Source organism: Salvelinus namaycush, chromosome 24 (assembly GCF_016432855.1).
Source record: "Salvelinus namaycush isolate Seneca chromosome 24, SaNama_1.0, whole genome shotgun sequence".
NCBI lineage: Eukaryota > Metazoa > Chordata > Actinopteri > Salmoniformes > Salmonidae > Salvelinus > Salvelinus namaycush.
This window is the reverse complement of record NC_052330.1, coordinates 36203294-36215835: the sequence shown is the minus strand read 5'-3', so window position 1 is coordinate 36215835 and position 12542 is coordinate 36203294. Positions and strand designations below refer to the sequence as shown.

The following is a 12542-nucleotide window of genomic DNA, read 5'->3' as shown; positions in this document are numbered from 1 at the left end:
GATGATGCCTTATCAACAAAATGTATTAATAATAAAGCTTTACAAAATAAATCACTATCCCTATTAAATTATCGTATTCTATAATCTACGGTCCTGCTGTTGTCACCTCTGTGCATTACTTTCACCGCTTTCAAGTGAATGGTAGTAGCTGCAGATAGTGGAGCGCGCCTCCTTTTATTGTGAGCTTGAATTTTATTAATGAAATATGTGTGGAGAGACGGTACCATTCCACAAAGAGGGTAGGGTGTTATAGGCTAGAATAAACAGGCTGGTTTTAGCAACGGAGCTGCAATATTACCCACACACATTTTAAACTGAGATGATAGCAGTCTCAATGTAATTCAGATTAATTGTACCACTCAAATATGACCACATTGTTTGTATGTTGAGGCCCTCTTCAAGAAATTGATGCCTACATTGTAACCACCACCCGTGTGAATGAACTACGTCACATCATAGGCTATATCCTGTGCAGCAGTTTGCATTACACACGTTATAACCTGTTCCCTTTGTAAAAACATTGTTTCATAATACACACATGGCTACGTTTTAGATAATGCACAGAACATATACTGTATGTACCACGCTATATATAGCCTATACTGATATAGCTTTGAAAATAATTTGCCACTCTTGTATTTCCTATAGACTACAGCAGTGTTTCTCAAACCTCTCCTGAGGGACCCCCAACCATTCCAAACCTCTCCTTAGGGACCCCCAGCCGTTCCAAACCTCTCCTCGGGGACCCTCAGCCGTTCCAAACCTCTCCTCAGGGACCACCAGCCTTTCCAAACCTCTCCTCAGGGACCCTCAGCCGTTCCAAACCTCTCCTCAGGGACCCCCAGCCGTTCCAAACCTCTCCTCAGGGACCCCCAGCCGTTCCAAACCTCTCCTCAGGTGAGCTAGTTCAGGGGTGAAACAAAATTGTGAAACATCTGGGGGTCCCTGAAGAGTGGTTTGAGAACCACTGGCTACAGCTCTGACCTACAATGTCCTCCAAAACACAGCAATCCTCTGTTGGCTTCTGTATCCACACAACCTAGTATTATAATATTTGATAACCTGTGTTCTTTGTTATAATCATTCAATAACATCAGTATAATTGTGGATGTATCTGAATAGAATAGCAGATGTTTTCTGCATCCACTCAGGTAATTATGTTTTTTTAACAGCAAATTAATAAAGTGTTATTCATGTTAGAACATACATTGAAAAGGCTTTGGATGAGGTGTTGTACCTTTACACCCCTGCTACAGAGACGCCTCTCTAGTTGTGAGATTTTAGCTGTGATAATTATTAATGCATGGCCCACAACTTGAAATATAGCTCCAGCAACAGACTTTACGCTGCAGACAGATAACCAATCAGAGAGGACACCATTAGGACCATATGTGGAGTTTCCGGTTCACACGTTGCGTCATACTTGAGTGATGGGCTAAAATTCGACCATTCAAACACTGTAGCATAGCCTAGAGAAAAAAAAATGAAATTATGCCTTGAAATGAACCCGTGTCCGTCATTCATTCTATAAATAGAGGCGTCATAACGTTGTATAACAAATTCATATAATAATGATTAAATCTTATTCTTGCAATTTCGTGACAGCTACTGTAGACTATTATTATCAAGGAGTTGGAGGCAGCGTGTCCTGGAGTACGTCCCAAATGGCACCCTGGGATAGTAGTGCAGCACTAGGGAATAGGGAGACATTTGGAACGTAATCCCTTTTCATTCTCTTTAATTACACACATTAATGGTCTTTTTCTAAACAGGCACTTCAATAAATATTACGGACAGCTATTTTTTTCTTCTTCGGGTGACCTCACAACTCCTCTAAAGTAGTGCCCCGGGGCGATAGAACCATGAAACGATGGAACGTGAGAATAGAATAAAGAGACAGACAGACGGGGCCTCCCTGTGAATGAGGGTCTGCCTAGCGCTTCCCGGCAACCACGCCCCCTCTATATTTACTGGTAGTTCATTAGGGTGGTCTGCACTCTCTTTCATTCTGTCACCAGATCGCTGGTCGGTTTAGGGACTGAGATATGAGCTTCAGACAATTATAGACCCCTGCCCTAAATTCAGGTCAAATAAATGTTTTCACTGGGGTCACTCAAGCGTGAATGTGGGAAATGCTTTGGAACTTTGGAACGCTATATTTAGATCTAGAGCTTATTAGGGATCAATAGATGACATCACTGGGATTTTGGGAAACAGAGTGACAGATCACAACGTTAAGCCGACCCGTTGATGGGAGAGAAGCCTGAATAGGAAACTTTTTGTGCAATGTTGAAAAGAAGCTACACATCAAAGGACTTATTTTTCCGATTACTTTAAGTTGCATTTGTGGGAAAGCTAATTCTGATATAGGCTAAATAACACTTGAATACTCACAACCAATGCATAAACATTTCATTTTCCCATTATAGCCTATAACTCAAGCATTTCATCTCAGGCATTTGATCATGTGGCCTACAATGAGCTTGCTCTGATGTGTACAACAATTTCATAAAGCTGTCTGAGTGACTATAAAGTAGGCTCCGCTTGTGTAAAACCTTGACAACATACATTGTATTTAGGCCTATACAATGACTGGCAATATAGCCTAAATAAAATGCAATTGACTGTAAATTCATAGCATCTGAAATCCGCTCAAAATAAACATTGCGTTAATGCAAGCCCTGTAGTCCGATGTTGTGCAGGCCTATATTGAGTCTTGCCAACCACTCTGGCTACCTAAATAAACAGTTGTCAAGTAACTATGCCTTCCTTTCCATTTGCTCCGCTCTGAAAGACTGCTATGCAAAGCCAGAGCGTCACTGGCGCGAAGGGGTGGAGCGTTGCCGGGACAACGCAGACTTGTTCAACAAAACATGAGCCGGTGAAACACCGCTAAGCACCAAGTTTATAGCCCCGCCGAGAGGACGCTTATAGGGCATATTTAAATGCGTGGGGGGGGGGGGGGGGGGGGGAGAGAGAGGGAACCCTTTTGTAGACTACTGGTCTATTAGAGTGACGTTTTCCATATTTAAACATGTTTATTAAAAGCAGAATAGAAGCAAAACAATAGTTTGTTTTGTACATTATGCCTATGAATAATAGTTTGAGATGTTCTTTAGCTACATTCATGCCTATCCAGGATTTATAATCATAATCCCCCAAATAATTAAGTCCATATTAAAAGGCCCAGCTGTCTACATTGTTACATTTATTTACTTCTGTGTGTTTTGATCTGATGATACACATCGTTTCACCACATGCCGTCCTACTACAATTACTAGTAGTTCTAAAGACCAGGGATCCCGACAGTCACTACTAGGCTACTGTATATAAAGCATTCCTAGGGAACACCTTTGTTATGACCATCTAAGCGAGGTAAGACTACCGTACTCAACCACAACAATGGAAAAGTACTTCCTGGCTGACTTGTTGCTTCACTTGCTGCCATGCCCTCGCATCACCTCACCTGGAACCGATAGGTACAAACATTGCCTCGGGCCAAAGTACATGTTGTTGGCTTCAGTTTCAGCAGCTGTATGGTATTATTATTGCTCTCTGTTTATGATTTGTGCAATAGTTCTAGAATGGCCGTATGTCTATAGACCTATTCTATATGCATACACGTAATTTATCCGTTTTTCAGGTATTAGTAACACCTGTACATTGTTGAATTAGTTTACACTCGTGAGGAACTTTAGCATATTTTCAATGACCTAACTGAAATCATATGTAATGTTAAATACTACATATGCATCGGGATCCTCCTAAATTCTACCCGTTGTGTTTACAATGTCAAGTTGTTCAATATTTTCTTCCACAGATAGGGAAGTTGCGTATATATATATATATATATATAAATCATTTAACCTTTCTTTAACTAGGCAAGCCAGTTAAGAACAAATTACTATTTTCAATGACGGGGAACAGTGCGTTAACTGCCTTGTTCAGAGGCAGAACGACAGATTTTTACCTTGTCAGCTCGGGGATTCGATCCAGCAACCTTTCGGTTACTTGCCCAACGCTCTAGGCTACCTGCCTTATATCCCTTATCATCAATAATTCTGGGGTCTAGATTAGGACTAACGTGTGCACCACATTGGTATTTAAAATAGGCATAGGGCCTATAGGCTATGAAACTAACCTGGATAGGAGAATTAGCCTATATTCCACATCAACACCATGGGACAATATGGGTCCTCTGGTAAAACACAAATAACACATCATTAAATCCTATAGAAACTATAGCATTGTTGTTGAAAGTAACTATAAATAATGTTAACCTTAAATAGCTTTACTTTGTTGTATTCTGCCATAGCTGACCATTAGTATCCCATATTCCAGCTTTCACAACAGCTGTGTTGTCTTTCCTTAACGTCATGTTCCTGTCTAGGTTCAACATATACAGGTTAAAACAGGAGGATTCTAATATCCCAGAACTCTTTGCAATTCATGGGACCAGCGTCGCTAGTTAGCAACGGCGCTGTAGTTATCAATGGAACTGGTCCTATGAATTAGTTTCTTTTCGGACGCTTCTGTATGGAATTACTTCATCGTCTTCAACCTTCCCATCTTCAATAGTTCTGCGTTTCCCAGCAGGGCCCGCCCATTTAACAGGATGCACCATATAAGGTAAATTACGTTGACGGGATCTCCTTCTGGAACGTTCCATTTCTTGGGAAAGGGAACTTAGAAGTTCTAACTTTTTATCTTATGGCAATAAACACACAATAAAAGCCCTTTTAAGCACACAATTAATTTATTCGATAGTTAAAAATGTGTTACAAGTCTCATAATTTGTGTTTAGTATGTTCATAAACCGTTGTTATGTTGTGCTCCTCACCCATTCAAGGAAGGTACGTCCCATCCTACGTCACGATTATTTCCTCGCCAGACGGTTAGCAAGCCTATAAAAACCATGCGAACTGTCAGAGTCGGTAGTCAAACTTTCCGCAGCAGAAGAGAGATACTGCAACAAACGAAAGAGACATCAGCTAACCTGCCAAAAGGATCACTTGACTTTGACAGCTTTAGCCGAAGCTTACTTTCGTTTCACTTGATTTGGAATTTTATCGAGTTTCTTCGTGATCTCCTGAAACGATGATGTACTCCGCTTTCAACACCGATTGTGACTCTTCTTCTCGCTGTAGTACAGCTTCTCCATCCGGCGACAAGCTGGTTACCTTCAACTCTCCTGAGGGATCTTACTCCAGCATGGGTTCTCCCCAATCTCAGGTATATACATCAATCAATGTGGCGTATTGCCTTTACAATTTCATTAAATACCTGTTTTTATAAGTGTAATAACCACGTAGTAATGGTGGATTATAAACCATGCAATTCCAGCGATACCGTATGCAGCTAAACCTTTATTAATGTCGTATCTTAAACTTTAACATGTTATAACAGTGCATGAATGTGCATGGTAGATGTTGAAGCATATAAAGCTAGACGCTTCTAAAGTATCACTGTTCTGCTCTGCAACAGAGCACTGACTACACGCTCCTGTAGTTCATTCATTTAACAAACAGCGAGGAAACTCCAGAGAGGTTGAGCGTCATAGCCTACATCACTAGGGATATTTATAAACACTATGGCTTTTAATAGACCGACCAACCAACTGGCTTCATTCATATGCATGAGTGAAATGATGCTGGTGCATTGCTTCAGCAGCATCGCCCACCCACCCTCCTTGGAAGTTGACCCTCTTGTCTATATACATTCTACTGTACTGACTGTTTTTTACCCTCCTTCTGCAACAGGACTTCACAGACCCGAATTCAGTGTCCAGTGGTCCATCCTTCATCCCTACTGTTACAGCCATCTCTGCCAGCCCAGACCTGCAGTGGTTGGTCCAGCCACTATCCTCTGTGGCACCTTCTCACAGAGCCCATCCCTACAGCGCCAGCCCCCCAACATACACTAGAGCCATGAGGAACAAGGGCTACAGCTCTGGGCGCAGAGGCAAAATGGAACAGGTAATTCTCCTTACTGATCTTAAAGCTGGTCTATGGGACTATAGTGTTGCAACAATTTATGTACACTGCTTTCATTTTGAATATGGAAAACCGTGCATGTAGGGTTTAATGATGACATTTGCATTAAATTGGAGAACTGCAGGGACTTCATTTTCTTTATTTTTTCTTCTATAGCTTTCGCCTGAGGAGGAGGAGAAGAAGCGAGTCCGTAGAGAGAGGAACAAGCAGGCAGCAGCTAAATGCCGCAACAGGAGGAAGGAACTCACCGACACTCTGCAGGGTGAAACTGACGAGCTGGAGGAAGAGAAGTCCGCTCTCCAGAACGACATCGCCAACCTGCTCAAAGAGAAGGAGAAGTTAGAGTTCATCTTGGCAGCCCACCAGCCCATCTGCAAGATCCCCTCTGATATGGACACAACTTTCCCCTCCATCTCTCCCTCCCATGGGGTCTCCATCCAGCTGTCCCCACCTCGGCGCATGGTATCCAGCTCCACCTGCTCCGCCACTCCCCTCACCTCCATCCAGTCCACCTCCACCCTCTCAACCTCTGCCTCCATATTCTCCAGCAGTCCCTTCCTGTCCACTGCCTCCATCTCCGTCTCCGACGTCAAGATGGCCGACCTGGACACAGCCTGCCTGGAGTCCCTGTCTCTCCTCGCCAAGACGGAGATGGAGACGGCCCGGTCGGTGCCCGAGGTCGATCTGGCCAGCTCCCTGTACACCCAGGACTGGGAGCCTCTCTACAGTACAGCCAATAATGACTTTGAGCCCCTGTGCACCCCTGTGGTCACCTGCACCCCATCCTGCACTACCTATAAGTCTTCATTCGTCTTTACCTACCCAGAGGCTGAGGCTTTCCCTACCTGTGGTGTAGCCCACCGGAGAGGCAGCACCAGCAATGACCAGTCCTCTGATTCCCTCAGCTCCCCTACCCTCCTAGCCCTGTGAGGAGAACTTCAAGTTGAGTCCCAAATAGCTCCCTATATAGTGCACTGCTTAGGGCTCTGGTCAAAAGCAGTGCACTTGGGGACCCCCCCCCCCCCCCCCCCCCTTCTTCCACACAACACGACTTCCTCTAGAGCACATTTGGCACTTCATGTACAGTGTTAGATGTGCAGAATGATCGCAGGGCTATGGACTTGGACACACAACCAGGAAGCAACGTATTTGATTTGTTTACCAAGTTTTCTCGACTATAATAGGTTATCACTTGCCTCTTTCAACTATGTAGCAAGTTAAAGCATGTTTAACTTATAACACATAATAGTTTGGGTTTACAAACCGTATATTGATTTTATGGCACTAGATAACAAAGTTGTTGACTTGTTCTTCAGTGCAATATAGTTATCTTGACCGGTTTGTTTTCTGGTTGCTGGAATGTGAACTTGTTTGTGATATATAAAAAAAACAACATGATGAGCTTCTCTAACCATGGTCTGTGTGGTCTATATCTTAGTATGAGAGTTTTCTGTGAAAACGTTAGTATTTAATTTATGAAATGTAAATGTGTTTTTAAAAAAAAATTTTTTTAAACTTAATTTAAATGAACTACAAAGCAAACGACCTTTGCAAACCTTGTAACAAATAAAAATGAAATATTTAAAAAGATCTCTTTGCTTCTTCCCCCATTGTCTAAATAAACACACAATTTGCACTGAAATACTTTATATAGAAAATCAAATCATTGTTCTATAGGGGCATTTACACAATTGTCTAAAATTGGACCATAAAAAGATGGCAATTACTTTAGAAAGCCCTTTTTACATAAGCAGATGTCACAAAGTGCTATACAGAAACCCAGCCTAAAACCCAAACGGCAGGCAATACAGCTGTAGAAGCGCGGTGGCTAGGAAAAAACCTAGAGAGGAACCAGGCTCTGAGGGATTGGCCAGTCTACACCTCTCCAGGATCTCCATGCGTTGTCTATTTAATGTTCCATCGCTCTGTTGCCAAGGTCGACTCAACGTCAGAGCGCTCTGACGTCAGTGCGTGCTTATCCGTTTTTTTCTTTCTTCACTGGGCAACGGAACGCTGCGCGGTGACCTCCACTTCCGTGCCCAAATATAGATGTTGCTGCCTCAACGGCTGATAATATTTCTGGAACATACTCGGCATAAACCGCGTTGGCAATCAATTGCTTTCCACTTTATAACCCGTTTACATGAGCAACTGTATGTCAATCAGAAGATTTATATATTCTCTTCTGCATCACAGGATGCTCTCTCTCGCTGTCGGGATGCATGCAACAGCATACAGCATTTGGAGCTAATTAGGGTTTAGCTAAATGTCTGACAATGCACTAACTAGATGCAATCTTTTGTTTATATCATGAAGGACTTGCTTATCACTATTCGATCCCTCTGGACTGCTTACGCAACTGAAGGCTACTGAAACAGCTGGAGAGTTCAGTCTGGGAAATGTTCGATAAGATTGCAACAATATATAGGCTAAAGCTTTTGCATGAAACAATCCTGAAATTAAAGAATGGCAGGATTTTTGTCATCTCATCGCCAGCAACATTAGTGTATCATGCTTTAGTCTGTGCACCTGCAGTATGTTGAGGTCTGTATCTGACACTCTAAAAGCGATTTATGTCATGTGTTGAATAGATTATCCACTTGTATTTTGTGAAGAAAATCAATCAATCAATCAAGTTTATTTTATATAGCCCTTCGTACATCAGCTAATATCTCGAAGTGCTGTACAGAAACCCAGCCTAAAACCCCAAACAGCAAGCAATGCAGGTGTAGAAGCACGGTGGCTAGGAAAAACTCCCTAGAAAGGCCAAAACCTAGGAAGAAACCTAGAGAGGAACCAGGCTATGAGGGGTGGCCAGTCCTCTTCTGGCTGTGCCGGGTGGAGATTATAACAGAACATGGCCAAGATGTTCAAAATGTTCATAAGTGACAAGCATGGTCAAATAATAATCAGGAATAAATGTCAGTTGGCTTTTCATAGCCGATCATTAAGAGTTGAAAGCAGCAGGTCTGGGACAGGTAGGGGTTCCATAACCGCAGGCAGAACAGTTGAAACTGGAATAGCAGCAAGGCCAGGTGGACTGGGGACAGCAAGGAGTCATCATGCCCGGTAGTCCTGACGTGTGGTCCTAGGGCTCAGGTCCTCCGAGAGAGAGAAAGAAAGAGAGAAGGAGAGAAGTAGAGAGAGCCAAGATTTTCAAAATGTTCATAAATGACAAGCATGGTCAAATAATAATCAGGAATAAATGTCAGTTGGCTTTTCATAGCCGATCATTAAGAGTTGAAAGCAGCAGGTCTGGGACAGGTAGGGGTTCCATAACCGCAGGCAGAACAGTTGAAACTGGAACAGCAGCAAGGCCAGGTGGACTGGGGACAGCAAGGAGTCATCATGCCCGGTAGTCCTGACGTATGGTCCTAGGGCTCAGGTTCTCCGAGAGAGAGAAAGAAAGAGAGAAGGAGAGAATTAGAGAGAGCATACTTAAATTCACACAGGACACTGGATAAGACAGGAGAAGTACTCCAGATATAACCAACTGACCCTAGCCCCCCGACACATAAACTACTGCAGCATAAATACTGGAGGCTGAGACAGGAGGGGTCAGGAGACACTGTGGCCCCATCCGATGATACCCCCGGACAGGGCCAAACAGGAAGGATATAACCCCACCCACTTTGCCAAAGCACAGCCCCCGCACCACTAGAGGGATATCTTCAACCACCAACTTACAATCCTGAGACAAGGCCGAGTATAGCCCACAAAGATCTCCACCACAGCACAAACCAAGGGGGGGCGCCAACCCAGACAGGAAGATCACGTCAGTAACTCAACCCACTCAAGTGACGCACCCCTCCTAGGGACGGCATGAAAGAGCACCAGTAAGCCAGTGACTCAGCCCCTGTAATAGGGTTAGAGGCAGAGAATCCCAGTGGAGAGAGGGGAACCGGCCAGGCAGAGACAGCAAGGGCGGTTCTTTGCTGCAGAGCCTTTCCGTTCACCTTCACACTCCTGGGCCAGACTACACTCAATCATATGACCTACTGAAGAGATAAGTCTTCAGTAAAGACTTAAAGGTTGAGACCGAGTCTGCGTCTCTCACATGGGTAGGCAGACCGTTCCATAAAAATGGAGATCTATAGGAGAAAGCCCTGCCTCCAGCTGTTTGCTTAGAAATTTTAGGGACAATTAGGAGGCCTGCGTCTTGTGACCGTAGCGTACGTGTAGGTATGTACGGCAGGACCAACTCGGAAAGATAGGTAGGAGCAAGCCCATGTAACGCTTTATAGGTTAACAGTAAAACCTTGAAATCAGCCATTGCCTTAACAGGAAGCCAGTGTAGGGAAGCTAGCACTGGAGTAATATGATCAAATTTCTTGGTTCTGGTCAGGATTCTAGCAGCCGTATTTAACACTAACTGAAGTTTATTTAGTGCTTTATCCGGGTAGCCGGAAAGTAGAGCATTGCAGTAGTCTAACCTAGAAGTAACAAATGCATGGATGAATTTTTCTGCATCATTTTTGGACAGAAAATATCTGATTTTTGCAATGTTACGTAGATGGAAAAAAGCTGTCCTTGAAACAGTCTTGATATGTTCGTCAAAAGAGAGATCAGGGTCAAGAGTAACGCCGAGGTCCTTCACAGTTTTATTTGAGACGACTTTACAACCATCAAGATTAATTGTCAGATTTAACTTCTTGCCACTATAGGGGGTGCTGTTTCGCATTAGCATAATTTGCTCTCCAGATTAAACTGCCTAGTACTCAATTCTTGCTCGTACAATATGCATATTATTGTTATTATTGGATAGAAAACACTCTCTAGTTTCTATAGCCGTTTGAATTATGTCTCTGAGTGAAACAGAACTCATTCTACAGCACTTTTCCTCCCAGTGTGTGAGATTTCAGCAATCTTGGCCTCTGGTTCCAGATCAGTTTTAAAGTCCCTGTAAATCCTATGAGGATACAAACACTGCCCACGCCTTCCTCTAGATGTCAGTAAGTGGTGACAATTTGAATGGAGTCGATTGCGCAATCAGTGCCTGTATAAAACGGCAAAGACCGGATGTACCGTCCCTTTGCTCCCTGCGCCTGACGCAGGATGGACGTTGGACCTCCTCTCTTTCCAAGCTGTTGTTTAGCCACTTATATATCGCCGGTCATGTTTTTACTCGTTATTGGTGTTAAAAACATCATAAGGTAGTTAATTTAAACCGTTTTATAGCAATTTATATCCGTTTAGTGCGATTTTGAGGCAGTTCTATGTGACGCCCATCCAAGAGCTGGGCACGTTTCGGGGTCCCGGTCGAACGTTAGTGGGCATTTCGACGGACAGAGGACATCTTTCGACCAAAAGAAGATTAGACCCAAGAAAGGATACATTGCCCAAGATTCTGATGGAAGATCACCTCATAGTAAGAAATATTTAAGATGATAAATCGTTGTTCTGTCGAAAAATTTTAAACGCATATTCCGCCATTTTGTTTGGTATAGCTTCGCTTGGCGAACCCTGTATTGCACAGTAAGGATAATTTTAGAAATGTAATTCAGCGATTGCATTAAGAACTAATTTGTCTTTCGATAGCTGTCCAACTTATATTTTTTTAGTCAAGTTTATGAATAGTTATCCATGAGACAAGATCACTGTGAAAGATGGCGTCCGACATTTTCAGGCTAGTTTTGCTAGTATTGTCATTGTATAACCACGGTTGTTTGTGGCTAAATATGCACATTTTCGAACAAACTCTATATGTATGTTGTAATATGATGTTACAGGAGTGTCATCGGAAGAATTCTGAGAAGGTTAGTGAAAAAATTAATATATTTTGGCGATGATAACGATATCGCTCTCTTTGGCTTGAATCAATGGTCGGGTAACGTTTGCATATGTGGTATGCTAATATAACGATTTATTGTGTTTTCGCTGTAAAACACTTAGAACATCTGAAATATTGTCTGAATTCACAAGATCTGTGTCTTTCCATTGCTGTGAGTTGTGTATTTTTAAGAAATGTTTTATGATTTAGTAATTAGGTAATACACGTTGCTCTGTGTATTTATTCTAGTCGAGTTGTGATGGTGGGTGCAATTGTAAACTAGGATTTATACCTGAAATATGCACATTTTTCTAACAAAACCTATCCTATACAATAAATATGTTATCAGACTGTCATCTGATGAGGTTTTTTCTTGGTTAGTGGCTATCAATATCTTTATTTGGCCGAATTGGTGATAGCACCTGATGGAGTAAGAAACTGATGGAGTTAGGAAAGTGCTGTCTTTTGCTAACGTGGTTAGCTAATAGATTTACATATTTTGTCTTCCCTGTAAAACATTTTAAAAATCTGAAATGGTGCCTTTATTCACAAGATCTGTATCTTTCATTTGGTGTCTTGGACTTGTGATTTAATGATATTTAGATGCTACTATTTAATTGTGACGCTATGCTAGCGATGCTAATCAGTGTGGGGGGGGTGGGGGGTGATCCCGGATCCGGGGTTGAGAGGCGGTAAAAGTTAACAGAAGATCTCTTTGTTTCTTGGGACCTAGAACAAGCATCTCTGTTTTGTCCGAGTTTAAAAGTAGAAAGTTTTCA

The 12542-nt window shown here is 42.6% G+C and overlaps 1 protein-coding gene across 1 annotated transcript; it reads left to right on the top strand.

Annotated features, from left to right (window-relative positions):
* Positions 1–4927: 4927 nt before the first annotated feature.
* Positions 4928–7583, top strand: fosab (v-fos FBJ murine osteosarcoma viral oncogene homolog Ab). The gene is made up of 3 exons (XM_038962521.1): positions 4928–5232; positions 5760–5975; positions 6150–7583. The coding sequence occupies exons 1-3, from the start codon at positions 5098–5100 to the stop codon at positions 6921–6923; spliced, it is 1125 nt and encodes a 374-aa protein (XP_038818449.1). The 5' UTR covers positions 4928–5097; the 3' UTR covers positions 6924–7583.
* The last annotated feature ends 4959 nt before the right edge of the window (positions 7584–12542 follow it).

Bases quoted from the DNA above. Each gene is read 5' to 3' on its own strand.
- fosab (XM_038962521.1), top strand. From the start codon at position 5,098: ATGATGTACTCCGCTTTCAACACCGATTGTGACTCTTCTTCTCGCTGT. The intron at 5,233-5,759 runs GTATATACATCA...CTTCTGCAACAG, and splicing joins TGGGTTCTCCCCAATCTCAG to GACTTCACAGACCCGAATTC. The intron at 5,976-6,149 runs GTAATTCTCCTT...TTTCTTCTATAG, and splicing joins GCAGAGGCAAAATGGAACAG to CTTTCGCCTGAGGAGGAGGA.